At 37.7% G+C, this 16,492-nt stretch overlaps 1 protein-coding gene across 1 annotated transcript in view; it reads left to right on the forward strand.

Moving 5' to 3' along the window:
* LOC108068128 (uncharacterized) overlaps positions 1–16,492 on the forward strand; it is a 61,333-nt gene that overhangs the window by 6,218 nt on the left and 38,623 nt on the right. Inside the window, exon 2 of the mRNA XM_044395291.2 lies at positions 3,891–4,440. Within this exon, the coding sequence (XP_044251226.1) occupies positions 4,105–4,440 (336 nt within the window). The 5' untranslated portion in view covers positions 3,891–4,104. The remainder of the gene's footprint in view (positions 1–3,890; positions 4,441–16,492) is intronic.

The raw sequence follows: 16,492 nt of genomic DNA on the forward strand, positions 1-16,492 counted from the left end.
GCCCTCTGTGCAGTTTGCAGTCTGCAGTTCACCTCGACCACCTCGAATCGGGAGCGGAAAATATGCTACAACTGTAGCCTAAGGCACATGAAAATCGACACACGGTTGCAGCAGCGGCATTTTCCGCAATCCACCCACTTTTCATCCGCTTTTCCCTTCTCATCGCTTTCCCTTTCCCCCAGCCTTTCTGCGGCATTCTGTTTTCCGCACTCATCGAGAGCCCGATTCTGATTGCATTGACCGTAGGATAAGACCAATTGGCGCCACCTGGCGCTCACAAGTCGCGATTCGCTTGTCTTGCCTTTATCCTTTCGTCCTTGGTCCTTCATCTGGTTTTCGGTCCTTTGGAAGAGACTAATTGACCGGAACAACCGGAAGCATTGGCGATACTACAAAGAAAAATGATAGCCTAAGGTTTTATAAAAAATAAATAATTTACATATTAATTCCACACAAAACATAGTAAATCGAAATATTTTATATTAAATTTAAACATTTTATTTCTTAAATAAGGGTACATTTTTTTAAAAAATTAAAAACAAAAATAAAAAATAAACAAGACTCTTGAAGAAAATATTTCATATTATTTCGTGCAATCTAAATCTTTTGAATTTAATTTAAATATTAAGACCAATAATATTTTGAATTCGATATACAGATATTTATTTTTACCGGAGTTATCTTAAATTCTAAATATTCAACTCGTTCTTGTTGCACTTTTCCCCGGTATCATAGGCGTAAATCTAGCTGGGGGAAAAGCCGGGAAAACACGGTGGCAAACGGAAAAGCTGGAGAGGAATTTGCAACTATTACACTAACGAGCAACAAGGTGCCACGCCCCCCGTTTGTCTGGCTTTGAGTTCCGTTCATTTGCCTAGTAAACTACCCCTACCCCCTGCCCCACCACACAACACTTCCGGTCCGCTCCTGCAGCAACTTCCGCTTGTCCTGGACATTCTTATCAGCGTCGCACGTTTTTATCATAAATTTTACACTTGGCTTGCAATTTTTCGCTCGATTTTTGTGGCAAAATCTCTCCCTTTCTTATTTTTTTTGTTAGGGGCATAAAACGCCCGACGACCCCGTAGGATTTTGACTTCTGGAGCGGCTCTTGTTGAGTTTTGTGTCCCATTAAAATACTTTATGAGGCGAAGGTTATGGGGACATTACGTAATTCCTGGCGAGCAAGTGTTGGTCCACCCCATTTATTGTTTATCAATTTTACGAGGGGGGGAGGCAATAAACGAATAACAGAGGGTGTACAGATTTCGGAGTATGGATTAAAGTGGGATTTAAGAAAAAAAACCAAACCACTTGCTTGTTTCCCCATAATTTTTCTCTTTTTATTCGATTTTTTTAAGAAAAATGTTTTCCCCGCAACATTTTATTTTTATTACTACAATTTTTACCCTTTTTATATAAATTTGTTCTGTAAAATATTTTTAATCTTTATCCATTTATAATATGCCATCTGCTTCACACTTTTTTTTTGCTCAGGCTGCAAGTAACTTTTTCATTTTAAAACTTTGTGACGTCCAGTGATTTGTAGATTCGTAGAGCGTTTATTAAAACACTCAATGTCGAAATAAATGTTGGTTGGCTATCTTTAGCCACATCAGGCATAAGAAATCTTTTTGCTTTTAGCCATTTAAGGATTTTACTTTGAATCTCTGGCATAAGGCTTCCAATAAGCCCTTTTGCATTGGCAATATATTATTTTTTTTACGAGAACGCTCAGCCACCTCAACTTAACTCAGTTGATGATTGGCATAATGAGGACAACGATGATTATTGGCCCACTTTGCAGTTATATTGGTCAGCAGACGGCAGGCAAAAGGACGCACGTTGCGTATACGCCCCATCTGCCATCTCGCATCTCGCATTCAACTCGAATGATCATTGCTCTGCTGCGGCCAATGGATACTTGTGCAAATGAAGTGTGTACACAAAGTATCATTCACGCTATCATTGACACCAAACAAGAGGGGGAAATCCCATTGCCGGGGAGCTTCACTGTAGCATTCAGAAGCGGCAGTAAAAACAAGTTTGTTAACGCAGTCAAAAGTTGTTGGCGTTGGCGCAATCGAAAACGTTGAGATTCATTTTTTTCCACCACGTTCAGAAAAAAATACAATTTATTTTTTATTTTCCAACCAGTGTGTGTGTGTGTGTGTGTGTGTGTGAGTGGTAAAACATGTAGTTTGCATTCATTCATATCCCAGCATTAAAATGTTCTTATTTTTTCAGCAGAGTGAAACTCTGTCTGTCTGCCTTCTGCGGATGTACAAATATCGAGGGGAAAAAGTCAATATAATAAAGACCGAAATATTGCATTCGATCGAAAAATAAAATAAAGTAACTAAAATAAATAGGGGGCCATACGGTTTATTTTCAACGATGTTTTGGCAATTAACTGCTTTTAAAAAGAAAAAATAATAATATTAAATCTTTTTTCATTTTAATTTACAGAATACGGAAAGAATATAAGTAACTATTTTAATAGCACAAAAATATTATATTGTTTTAAGACTTATCACGATTTTTATTTATTATCCCTAAAAATATAGTATCAATCATGGTTATAATTTATGAATCTATCTATTGGAATCGACCTTTTGCCATCCCTATTTTTGCATTTATTCGTATCCAGCAAATGAAATCTTTTTATTTTTCAGCAGAACTCTGCACATTTGCTTCTTTTTCTGTCTGCCGGTTGAAATTATCGCAAGTAAAATTTATGATTATGCAGCTGAAGAGGCGCCAGAGCGAGAAGGGCCGATAAGGAGCGAGGGAGAGGGGAGATGGGATGTAATTGCTGGCGGCTCTTTTACAGCCATTATTGCCACGCCCCCCCAATCCGCACCGCCCCCCTTTTGCGGCAGCCACATCAAAGTGCAATTTTCGCAGCAACTTTTATTGCATAGATATTAAAAAATTCACCCATCCCATTTTCATTTTCATTTTCAGCAATGAAAAACGGCTCATCCCCATCATTAACATCATCATCCGCTTTTCCTCGGCATTTAATTGAAAAGTGAAATTGATTTCATCTCTTCTTCTTCTCCGTCTTCTTCTTCAATGTCTTCCTCTTCTTCTGCTCAAAAGAAAATTGTTTTGTTTTTCTTTTGGCTTGTGTGTGTGTGTTGCATTGATTATGGAAAATCATATTTTTGATTTTTGCACGCAGACATTTCTTCCAATTGCACACACTCATTATTTGCCATTTTCTTTTCTTTTAATTGCTGCGAATGCGATTTTCTTATTATTTTCGTTGTTGTGCGTTTGCAGCGGCCATTTCCATTGCCATTTCCATTTTTGTGGCCACAATTATTTCCATGGAATATTAAAATGATATATACAACTACTCCTCGACATGCTCCCCTTTTCTTTTATTAATCTCTTGTTTTTCCGTTTTTTCGTTTTCCTGCCCAATGCGGTGCTTAAAAATTCCATTAACTTGCACAAGCAAAAATTTTCTTTATTAAATTGGAGAATAAACTTGAAATTTTGTTTGCCAAAAAAGCAGTTTTACATTTTTAGCTGTGATTCCTGGGGGTTTTCGATTTTTATGGGATTTAGGAGCTATAAAAATATAAGATGTAATGCCAATTTAATTATAATTTGTTTAAAATATTTATACATTTATCAGTAGCAATTAAATGCTTTATTTTAAAATACAATAGATAATACCCTTTGTACATCCTTGCTTTAAGTACTTCCCTACTCGAAATGACTCGTAATAAGTTTGGCGGAATAGAAGAAACAAACTATTTGCCAAACATCTCTATATTCCACATACGTACATGTGTAATCTATATGTGTGAACACTTGAGAAACAAGTTGAATTTATTTGCGCTCCACTCACTTGTTCAAAAATGTTTTTCTTCCAGTGGGGCAGGACGGAAAAAAAAGAAAGAACTTGCAACTGGTTGGAGGAGAAGGAGAACCCAAAACCAGAAACCAGAGACAGGAAAACATAGCGGCAAGCAAAGTGTTGCATACTTGGCACAAATAGCAAAGTGTGAGGAAGAAAGGATACGGATACGGAAGCGGATATACATATATATATATATAGGGAGATATAGATATATATAGACGGGCAACATGCCGTCGTCAGCAATAAATAAAACAGCACGCAGTGTTGCCAATGCGATCCAATTGCTGGCAATCGTTCTCTATTGCTGCTGTCTGGTGCATGGACAACAGCAGCAGCAGCAGCAGCAACAACCCCAGCAACACTTGAAGTACCAGCAATTGCAATATCAAATGCAGCAGCAATATGAATACCAGCAGCAGCAGCACTACCAGCAGCAGTTCCAGCAGCAACAGCAACAACAGCAGCAGCAGCAACATTTGACACCCACAGCAACACTGGCTCATCATCAGCAGCAGCAGCAACACGAGGAGCAAATCGACTTGCTGTCCACTCAGCCAACTCAGGTGAGTGATAATCACACACATAAACACATCAATTTATAACAATTATTATAAGGTTCCCCCCACCGGGAAGTCCCGGAAAAATAAAGCTCATTGTGTAATTAATTGAGCTCTGGGAGCCAGCCAGAGTTGCCACAGCTGCCACAGTTGCTGCCGCAGCAGCAGCAGTTTCTGCCAACAAATTGAATTTGATTTCAGTAGCAGCGGCAGCAGCTGCAACTGCTTAAAAACCAAATCCCCAATTGCCAACTTTTCGTTTTGCCAGCCAGGGCTTTTCCAGGAGATTGGCCCACAGCCAGGCAGTGAACCTCAAGTTCAATAAGCTGATTAACTGAATGAAATCAGCAATGAAAATGAAATAGAAAGTGCCTTCCAGCTTTTTGGCTTCTCTTCTTCTTCTATTCTGTTCTGTTCTTTGCCTTAAGTTGAGCCACCCTAAAACCACCCGAAAGTTGCCACCACCCCAAGTAAACCAACCACTTCTGGCAGCCGCACTTCTGGCAATTTGCGGCTGTTAAATGATTAATTTGTTTTTGATAGACTTTAAGTTATATTTAATTAGCAGAGCTAAGGCAGAGCAAAAGAAAAGGAAAACGGAAACGGAAACGAACAGTAACTTTTCTTCAAAAGGAGGCTTGAATTAAAAATGAGTTGGCAGCCCCGATAGGAAAGTCTGGGAAGATTTAGTTTTCCCAATGGATAAACGATAATTGACAAGCACACAATGCTAAGAGATAATAGGAAGGGACAGTTGCTTGTCTTAAGCTTAAGTCTAAAAGTTAAAACAACTTTTTTAGGCAAAAGGAAAAAAAATTAACCAGTCTGGCAACCCTATAAGTGCAGTTTTAAGCTTCAAAAGTCTCACATAATATTTTGACACTATCGCACACATTTGGTTTGGAATTTCATTTCAATTGGTGTGCTTGGTAGTTTTTTTTTTTGAAAAGACCACTGCCCGCGGGGTGACAACCCTGGCTGCGGCAAGCCTGTTAATTTCACACACGATTTGCTGCTTAGTTTTTGCACTTTCCGCACTCCTGTCAACTGACTTCTCACAGCCTTGACTGCTGTTTCTCGCCCTCCCCACCCGTTTTTCTCGTTTCGGACAAAAGGCGTGCCAAGCTTTTGTCAGAGGCAAGAGACCACCGAGCACCGCAACCCTGAAACCTACCCCCCCGCCTCCTTTTTGCATCATCCCGCTGAAACTGAAACCCAGAGCTCTAAACCAACTTTGCAGGACAAAACGTGGCAGCGTTTTGTAGATTTTTAAGTCCCATAAATTTTAAGTGTCAATATATAAAACCGCATATGTGCGGGGCCAACAATGGATGCCGAAAAGAGGGGGCGGAGGGCGTGGCATGGCGGGGCCAGCGAGTCGAAATTCATAAATTCAAGCGTGGACGAAACGAAATGGTAAAATAAAATGCAACCAGCAGAAGTAAAGCAGGAGCCGTTTTGGCTCGGACTGCGAATGTTCTAGGGGTGGACCTTTCCTGGGGGATTATCGAAAATAAATATCGAATTAATCGCTGCAGTTATCTAAACAAATTCTGATAGAATAATCAATGAATATGATTTTAGATATATCGACTAATTTTTTAGGAAAAGAAATTACAAATTATTGAAAATTTAAATTACAAATATTATAAAATTTAGATTTTTATCGAGTGATCTATTGATTTATCGAGAAAGTTATCGTTTATAGTTTTAAAAAAATGAATTAACGTTTAAATAACTTATTTTTGGACATGTAATTATTAATTGCTAATTTTATTTCTCAAAAAATCAGATAGATAAAAAAAAATATTGAAACATGTTTGGAAGTTTTATCGGTTTTATGATTTTTTTTTGATGCCCAAACCACAATCTATCGCAAAGCCAGAGGACATCGCCACACGTGTCACGTTTCCATCCCCGGGGAGCCACACATAAATTATATGAATGAGGTTTTTTGCTTTATAGTTGCGCGTTCCATGTCCGTGTCTGTGGCCGAGGGCCGTGGCCATTCGGGCCAAGCTCTCTGCTCCTGGCTGCCGACCATGCCGACCATGCCCCGCTTTACGCCCCACTAATCCCCCAGCTCCATGTGGCTTTTATTTTATTGCAAACTTCAAATAAAAACAGCAGCAAAAAGTTGTTAAAAGAAAACGGGCGAGCCAAAAAAGAGCAGACGGGTAGCCAAGCAGCCGAGCAGCACGAGAGCGAAGTGGAAATATTGTATGAAATAAAAATAGAAAACTATAAAAGTAGAAAAAAATAGCATAAACAATGCGAGTTCTGAGGATCACGGAGGGGGTTTCGTATCCCCGAAACCAAATAGTAAACCAAGACGGGGGGCAATCAAATCAATTTCGAACGGCAACACTCCAGTCCATCGAGCCATGACCACAGCATCAAAATCGCCCAGCGAGCAGAGGAGTTCAAAGTGTGGCATTTAATAATCGATGGGTTCATCAATCAAGGTCCACTGCCATAGGCTCCATTTTTCACCCGGTTCTAATGAGTTGACACAAATTCGAAAAACAGCTTAAAATTCAATAGAATTGCCACATTCCTAAGCGATTGATTTATCGAAAGTGGCAGACGGAAGTGGTTTGGTAATTTCTTAAAATTCAATACAGTTTCTGCACGTTGTAAGAAGTGATTTATGGGACGGTATGTACAAAAAATGCATTAAAATTTAAACGGTGAAATATTTCCATCGTAATTGAAATATTGTTATTATTTTCAAACAAATAAACTGCATTTTCATCTCTCACTAAAATAATAAAGATTTTAAAAAGGTTAGCATTTGGTTATATTTTCTCAAGCGGTTAATAAAACATTCAAGCCATCCTATCCAGAAAAAAACCTCTGATGGCAGAGTTATGAAGATTTTCGCAGCACTCACAGCAAATTATCTTGAAATTGTAATTACAAATTTTGTAGCATACTTATTAGGGCCAACAGCTGAGGCATCCCGCAGAACGGAAAGGGAAGGACCTGGTGCTTCGTGGGGCAAATAGGTGGAAAATGGGGGCGTGAAAAATGGGCAGGGAAGTGCAGGGAAAACCCCGTTGAGACGCCGCGTCAGTCAGCGGCAAAGCTGAAAATCGCTAAAGATTAATGATGCAAAAAATTGAGCATCATTAAAGAAAGTGAAAATGGAATTAAGTGCAGCGGAGAAAGAGAAAAGGGGAAGGAAGTGGGTGGTGGGTGTTGGTAAAGGGGAAGTACGAGTGGAAAAAACGCCAAAAAAACACAGATCTGAAGGGGCAAAGTACGTGCAACACGCAAAGCGGAAGAAAATGGCGGCATAAAACTTAACTACAATAAGCGGCCAGGCCAAAAACGAGCTGACAACAACAACAACAAACAGCGAAAACTAAACCATCTACAAGAACAACAAACATGGTTGCACACACACATTTAGGCGGTTTTTCCTATGCACAGAAAAAAAATGCATAAAAAATATGAAAAACAACAATTTTTTTCCAAAATTCGGAATTTTTAAAAGTATTTAGTTTTGTTAAATTTTTTTGTCTTCAAATTACAATTTTTATATTTTCTTAAATCGAATCGAGTTTTCTCCCAGTGTGCGTGGGCGTGACCTCGAAGGTCTCTCTGTGTGGCAAGTAGTTAGGCCAAGTGCCACACGTACGTGCAGCGGAAGCGGAAATGGCGAATGCCGTCACAGAAACGCCCCCTGTTGGCGGGAAAAAGCATTAGGGGGCGGTGTGGCACCGCCAGGGGAATCCCCGCTAATGTCTTGAGCACGTTGTCTCTCCCCCAAAACCTCTAAAAACCTCCCACTCCCTCCCTTCGATGAGCCCGCAAAACGATGACAACAAGTTGGCCAGTTATGGTTCATGGCCCGAATAAAACACTTCATAAACTATGGACAAGTTGTGAATTTTCGCACATCTTAGAGGGAATCTGACAAGGCGAAACTATATCGATTTGGCTTTAAAATATTCCAGCAAGTTTGTTTAAGGATTATTTAACTATGTAAATAAAGAAGGAAAATATTAAAAAACGGAAAGAAAATAAGAAAGTTTTACAATTTTGTTTGGTAAAAAAATATTTTATAAGAATTACGATTTTAATCTGATTTTTCATTTTAAATATATAAAGAAAATTTCAAAATTGTAAATGCATTAAAAAAATTCTGGACAATTTAAAACTATTTATAATACTATTTATTTATACTACATAAATATTTATTTTCATCACAGACTTTAGATAATTCTAATTACAACTTAGTTGCAGCTGATTTATTTCCATTCTAATCAGACTTTCCTATTCCATTTCCCATACCCATTTCCATTATAATTAAAGCCCCCTTAAATGGTAAGTTATCTGCCATTTTACCTGTCGAACTTACAGACCCTGAATGTGATATTTTCCCCCATCGCCTAGGAAATTCGGAAATTTGCGAATTCTCAGGCCAAAATGAAAATGTCTGTCTGCAGGCATTAGACAACAACTTAGTGGGTTGCGGTGGGTGGATAAGTTTTTTCTCCACACAACCGCAGCGCGAATATTTTGTTACGCAACCCAAACGAAAGAGATGGCAAGAAGCCGCAGAAAGAGAGAGGGATAGAAAACAGGCATGCCGAAAAATAATTAGCGCGTTGTGTTTATAAGTTTCCGTTTAAAAGCGTTTTACGTGCTAACCGGGGGGAAAAGCGATGGAAAAGCAATGAAAATGGGTGTGGGAAAGTGTGTGGGAAATGGGGTTCGCTGAGATTACAGCTTTGATATATTAATGAACTGCCGAAAGGGATCGGGATGAGGCAAAACACGAGGCCCACTTCCATTGATGTTTCTCGCTTTCCCTCGTTTGAAGAAGGTTAATCTATTTACAGAAACGCAGCAAACTAAGCAATTCAATTATTAATGGAGCTTCGACGAAATCCGATTTTGGGGGAACATTTTAAGGACATTTCGGGTCTAAAATTGTGGTTGTCTTGGGTTAAAATCCCCTAACCACGCAAATGCAATCCTATAAAGGGGAATTTAAAAAAAGGAATCCAAATATTATACAGACTTTACTTTAAATATCATTAATTTAATTATGGACAACTTTTCAGCCCCAATAGCTTAAACCGAAATTCGAAAACCATACCAATTTGCGGTTTTTTCTTTCGCTATAAACTATAAACCGCGAAATAGTTGCAAAAAATATATATATGGAGGGAACAAAAAAATAACAGGCCAAACCAAACAAAAATCCTTTGACTTTGTTTGGCCAAAGTTGTTGGTTAAAAGGGGGTTGAGGGGGTGGGCAAGCAACGGCATCAAAAGCCAACACGAATATGCAAAAATAAAAAGTTGATTTTGTTGTTTTATAGTTTCGCATATGAAAACATTGGGCCAAAAAGCAGCGGCTGCTGGTGGCATGTGATAAGCGCCACTAAAGTCCTATAAGCTCACGGCATTACAGCAACATCAGCAACGAGCAACCAGCAACCGGCAACCAGCAGCCAGCAACTTGCAACATCAGCAACCGGCAGCCAGCTGCCCCGAAAACTATGCAGCGAACACAAGAAGCGGCAGCAGGATTAAGTGCAACTCAGAAGGGGCGAAGGGGAAGGGGAAGGGAAAGGAAAGCCCCGATGAAATGCCAAAATATGTCAGTAGTCCTAATGCGCCGATAAGACAACTCGAACCTCCAACTGCAACAGGGGCTGTCCGACTGGCATTAAATAGTGCCGATTAAAGGGAATAATCTATTGGTAAAGGGGTCACGCTAAATTGATCTCCCCTTGAATGGGTGATACACGTAATTTTTTTTAAAAGGGATGGGGATCGTTAAGTTATGATTGAAAAACCGCAATAAAAAGATACTCATTTTTTGCCCAAAACAATTAGTTTTTTTTCAATAAAAATGTGAAAAATGGTCGAAATTTGTAATGTGATACATTGTTAATCTCGTAATAAAATTCCAAATCGATTAGCGTTCCAAACTAAAAATTTAAATTTTTTGCCATTTTTCGAAAAAATTATGATGGTACCCCTTACAAAAAAAGCGAAAATTGGGACAAAATTTAATTTTGTCAAATCAATCGGAAAGTGCACTGATATTAACTATAAGGTCGTAAGCTGCACAAAACAGTGCACCTTTTTGATTTCGGACCATTTTTGACCAAGTTACAGCCAAAAATCCATAATAAAAAAATCAAATTTTTACCAAAAATCAAGATCTTGATTTTTCACCTAAAAAAAAGTAGTATTTACTGTTAGTATTTTGGCCATAAAAATGGAAATAATGATCCAAATGTGGTGTGTCGTACCTCGTTGAGCTCGTTATTAAATTCCCAATCGATTGGCATTTAAACCGGAAAATTTTAATTTTTGCCATTTTTCGAAAAAATTATGATGTCACCCCTTATCAAAAATGTAAAAATTGGTGAAAATTTTAATTTTCCCAAAAGTGATGGGGAACTTTAGATTAGGTAATTAGCTGCACAAAAAAAGCGAAAATTTGGCCAAAATTTAATTTTGTCAAATAAGTCGGAAAATGCACTGATATTAATTATAAGGTCGTAAGCTGCACAAACCAGTGCGCCTTTTTGATTTGGGACCATTTTTGACCAAGTTACAGTGAAAAATCCATAATAAAAAAATCTAATTTTTACCAAAAATCAAGATCTTGATTTTTTACCCAAAAAAAAGTAGGATTTACTGTTAGTATTTTGGCCATAAAAATGGAAATAATGATCCAAATATGGTGTCGTACCTCGTTGAGCTCGTTATTAAATTCCCAAACGATTGGCATTTAAACCGGAAAATTTTTAATTTTTGCCATTTTTCGAAAAAATCATGATGTCACCCCTTATCAAAAATGTAAAAATTGGTGAAAATTTTAATTTTCCCAAAAGTGATGGGGAACTTTAGATTAGGTAATTAGCTGCACAAAACAGTTGGTTTTATGGCTGTGCGTCTTAAATTGACTAAATTACAATTGAAAACCCACCCAAAAATAGGATACTATTGTCAAAAAACCTTAATAATTTGAATTGACTAAATTACAATCATTTTACTTATAAATAAAAAGAAATGCCCTGCCGCAGTTTGGTTAATCAGCTGCATAGCGATAGTTATTCACTACATAGAGAGCTCACTTAGTAAAAGCTGAAAATGATTGCTGAAAATGACCTTAGTGCAATGGCGAATTTCCACCCAATTTTCATCCTTTGTTTGCGGATTTTTTATGGTGTGTTTGCTTGCCAATGCGATCCCCGCATAATTAGCTCATTTCCCTTGCATTTCAATGGGTTTTTCCCTCGATTTGGTTACAAAATGTGAGGGTAGGGTATATGTACGTGTGTGTGTTTGCGAGGGGAGTGGGTATGTGTGTGAGTGTTGCTGACAATCACGTACATGAGTGTGTGTGTCTGTGTGAGTGGTGCATCCTTGGGAAAATGGTCGCCAATTGAACGGTTTTGTTTGTCTTCTCAATCTCCTCTCCGCTTGGAAAATCCTCCTACCTCGCTTTATTTTTGTAAACTAGTTATTATTATCTTCTTCAAGAGAAAAAATTTATAATATAAAATAAATCTTATAAAAAAATCATATTTAAATAAATATTATAAAAAAATGCTATTTTTGTAATTTTTCTGCAATTTCATAGTTCACACTGAAAAACTGCTTCATTAGCACAATATTAGACAAGCACACACACACTCTCCCTTTGAATCCTTGTGAATTATTATTATCCTGGCAGCCGGAATTGGTTTAAATATTTGCGTGTTGGCGGGGCTCCAACATTATTGCAACTAATTAAAGTGAAATGCAAATATTTGACCAAATGAAAATTCATTGCACCTAGCTCGGCTAAAATTGATTAAATTTTCGCCAGCTAAAAAAAACGAAAAAAAAGGGCGAACCCATTCAAACTGAAATGAAATTACAAATTAATTGTTGTCGGACAATGGTCAGCCATAGAATTTTGTTAAATAAATTTAGGGAAACGGAGATTCTGATTCCCCCTGCTTATATATTCAGTGAACATTTTGCACCGCATTTTTGTTTATGGTCTTTTGTAAAGTACTTAAAATCGAACAATATTGCTTTGTTTAAATATTAAGAATAATTCATTTTATCTAATTAGTGATTCATGTTTCCACAGTTAGAAATAGAATATAAATAGATATTTTATTATTTTAAAATTAAAGAAACAGTTAAAAATTGATATTTTACAAATAAAGAATATGGCTTCCTAAAATTTTCCATTTCTATGTGGGATTTACGGATGTACAGGAAAAATATTATTTATAAATATTTTTCACATTTTATAGATGAGGAATTTGACTTTATTAAATCTTCAATTTTTATGCAATGTTATTTTTGTTGATTTAAATTGCTATATTTATGCAAATCGATATTTTCGATATGACATAGAACGCTGTATCACATCCCTTTCCAAGAGGAACCCATGGGATGCAGATTCGACCATTCGCAGGCCCATTTTGCTGGCCCCCCGAGTTAAGCGTCCATTTAAATGTTGGTCAAACCCTCGCTGCTTTTCTCCTGGGTGGTGGAAAATGGGGGGAAAGTGGAAGGATATCTTGTTCGCACGCCATTACACACACACACACAGACAAAGTCTGTAATGCAACTGTGTGTGTGAGTGAGTGTGCCAATGCGAATGCAATTCGATTGCACACGCTCGAGTGGGCGACAAGCGTAAAAATGCAAATATTTACAAATATGAGAACGAGACCAGAAATTGCCATTGCCAAAAAGGATGGGAAGCACTTTCCATTCTCCATTCCCCACTTTTGTTATCATTGCGGCTGCCAGTTTGAATTTTTGGTTTTGTCAACTGGCAACACCATTTTGGCAATTTGCAATTTAAACACAATTTACTGAGAGAGTTGTTTTCGGCCATATGAAACATTGAATATTCTGGCCACTAAAGTGTCGAAAAAAAAGGAAGGGAAGCTGAAATCTGAAATCCCGAGACTGCAGTTGCAAGTCAACAACCCCATTCTGAACTGCGAGGGGAAAATGCATGTGCATGTTAATCGCGCAAAAGTTGGGTTGCAAATATCGCAAAAGCCCGCTGACAAAAGGCCAAAAGCCCCGAGGCTCTGAAACATTGACAGCGGAGGAGGTTGTATCGCCGGCAAAATGTCATACTAATGTATATATACTCGCATCATCTAACCATCTAAATGTGTCTTGTACACAGCAACAAAAATGCAGGATATGAACAAAATATTCAAGAACAAATATTTAGCTTTCATTAAAAAAAAAAATTTAAGGCATAATAAATTCTTAAATATTTGACTTTAAATTAAACTCATTTTTTGGCTATACGATCAACGTCTCGTTTTTTGGGAGTCCTGTTTTATTGTTATAAATAACATTTTATTTCTTGAATTATTGGATGCTGAGTTTTGGTTAAAAATGTAAAAAATATATCAAAATTTTACAAACAAATAACCGAGAGACACCCCCTTTTTTCTCTCTGTGCAGCTGTTCAATGTGCGTCTGTTTGCATTTCGTATTTATATCGTGATATCGTCGACATTTTGTCTTGTAATTAAATTTCCTGTCGCTACGCCCCCAAGGGAGAGTGAAGGTGGAAGGGGGTGTCGTGTCACAGCAGCCACTCCCCTTTCGCGACCTGAAAAGGGGCGGGAGAAAGGCACACACACACACACACTCTAGCTGCGAATATAACGCTTCAGTAAATATCGCTCATACGCCCCGTAAACTGTTTAAAACTGCATGACAGTTGATTTTACTTGACTTGAGGTGTTGAGGCAAAAGGAAAATAAAATGGGGGCAAAAAAAGAGAGAGGAAAACCGAGGGAAGGTCAACAAGCTGCGGCCAAAGTTCAAACTTGTGGGTTAAGCCAAGATTTATAAAGCCGCCCCTTTGCACACAGGAACTATTTGAGTTGGGGCCACGCACTGAATTATTGAATGGATTGGCCAATTGACAAGGAAAATGACTTTGGCTTCGGTGAGTGAGTGTGTGAGTGGGTGTGTAAGTGTGTGAGTGGGCGATTTGAGGTGTAATGAAGCGATTGCCCGATGTAGTTACCATCAATACCTAATTCCCATTCCCCATTTCCCAATCCCCTAGCTCCTTTTGTCTCCGCCTCGCAATTTGTCAATAATTGCTCAAGTCATTGCTGTCGGTGGATTCGAATCGAATTGTAGCGAATCGTATCGAATCGAATCCGATTGAAAGGGGGCGTGGCCGAGGTGTCTGCATGATTCATGAGTGCCACATGAACTATGATCGCTTTGACCCGAATCGCTTATTACTTAATAATCGTTCGCTTGTTTAGACTGCAGTTTAATTTATGTGATTGCTCTTGGGCATTTTCGATGAGCCAGTGAGTCAGCAAGTAAAATTGCATTTGGAAAAGTTCATTTCTGTTTGGCTTGTGTTTTTTGAAAGTCTGTTACTGAAAGATGATTTTTCAAATATTTTATTTTAGAGGCAAAAAAAATCTACAAATTTAAATTTTATTTAATAAAATCGATATTTTTTTCGAAACAATAAAACATATTTTAAATATAAAATTAACTTTCCAATGGAATACAATTAATATATTTGACAATTTTCGGCTTATTTATCGGTAGGTTTTATTTTTAAATCTTTTTTTTAAAACAAAATCCATTCACTTTATTATAAAGTCATTTTTGGATGTTTAGTTGCAATTTAAAATGGAAAACTTAGCAGAAATGTTAAGCCGTAAATCCAAAAACCACGAAAATGGTAATATTTCCGCCTGCTTAGGTATTCAATTGTTCGGGCCTCCCAAGTATCTTGTTTACTTTTGCGCATTCTTCAGTGGAGAACAGCCATTGTCCTTTGTGGGCACAGTCCCACAAACGTTTTTCAGGACACAATCGATGGCGAAGAACAACATCGGTGGCGGTTCTATCAATAAACGTGACAATTGCTCACACAGATAGATTTCGATTTTGATTTTGATGCACCAGAAAACGAGAGGGAGAGAGAGAGATGGGTAGCAATCGGATGAAAGAGATGGATACAGTGCATTGTTTATATCTGCCAAAAAAAGGGGGAAGATGCGGGGAAAGTAAAAGAACAAGTGCTTTAACCCACTGCCAGAAACGAAACCAAACCACAGAAACCCAAAAACCACTCAAAAAGAGTGAGAGAGTGGGGTGGTGGGCGGTAAAATCAGAGAGTGAGAGAGATGACTATAGAGGGTGAGGAGGGGAAAGAGATAGCAGATAGCAGACCGAGGCTATGCATAGTTCATAGCATAATTTCCAGCGCCGAACGGAAGTTTAAGCCAAGCAACAGCACACAAAAACCCACTGACTGATCGATTTTCAATTGAAATTCAGTGGTTTCCTTTATGCAGGGCACAAGTTGTTGTTGTTGTTGTTATTGTTGTATTCCTCGATGGCCTCACCCGAAAAAAAGCCTTTAAACAGAACCAATTTCAAAAGTGGGGTGCCATTAATTAAAGCAATTAAATGGATTTTTCATTTAAATTCAATTGCAGCATCCGTGTTTTTTTTTGGATTGGTTTTTCATTTACCTTGGCCTTATGAACTCTTGCTGTTTTTGTTTTTTTTTGGTCCGACTGTAAAAACTTGCTCTTCTCGCAGGAGGACACGTGCTTTGAGTGGAAAACTTTTTTATTGCCTATGCAAACGATCTGGCCGAAAAGCACTAACCAAAAACCAAAGGGACAATAACGGAAGTAGTAAACAGGACTCGCATTGACATTTAAATGCCGCATTAAATTGCAATGGCAAAATAGCGGGGAAGTTTGACCGAAAAACTATAACAAGCAGCAGGGAAATTCAGAACCTAGTATTTAACTTGCGCCTTAAATATTTGGAAACTATTATTAAAAAAAATACCTTATCTTTATTAAAAACTAAGTTTTCGCATAAAATATTTAAAAACTATTATTAAGAAGAGATATAAGAAATATTTAGAAAATATTTGATATCAATTAAGAGGTTCTAAGCTTAATAATAATCAAGAAATTAATTTTTGAAACATTTTAATAATTCAAGTCTTGCATTTATGAGAAATAATATATATTTAATTAAATATTAAGTT

The sequence above is a fragment of the Drosophila takahashii genome, chromosome X, assembly GCF_030179915.1.
Source record: "Drosophila takahashii strain IR98-3 E-12201 chromosome X, DtakHiC1v2, whole genome shotgun sequence".
NCBI classification, from domain to species: domain Eukaryota; kingdom Metazoa; phylum Arthropoda; class Insecta; order Diptera; family Drosophilidae; genus Drosophila; species Drosophila takahashii.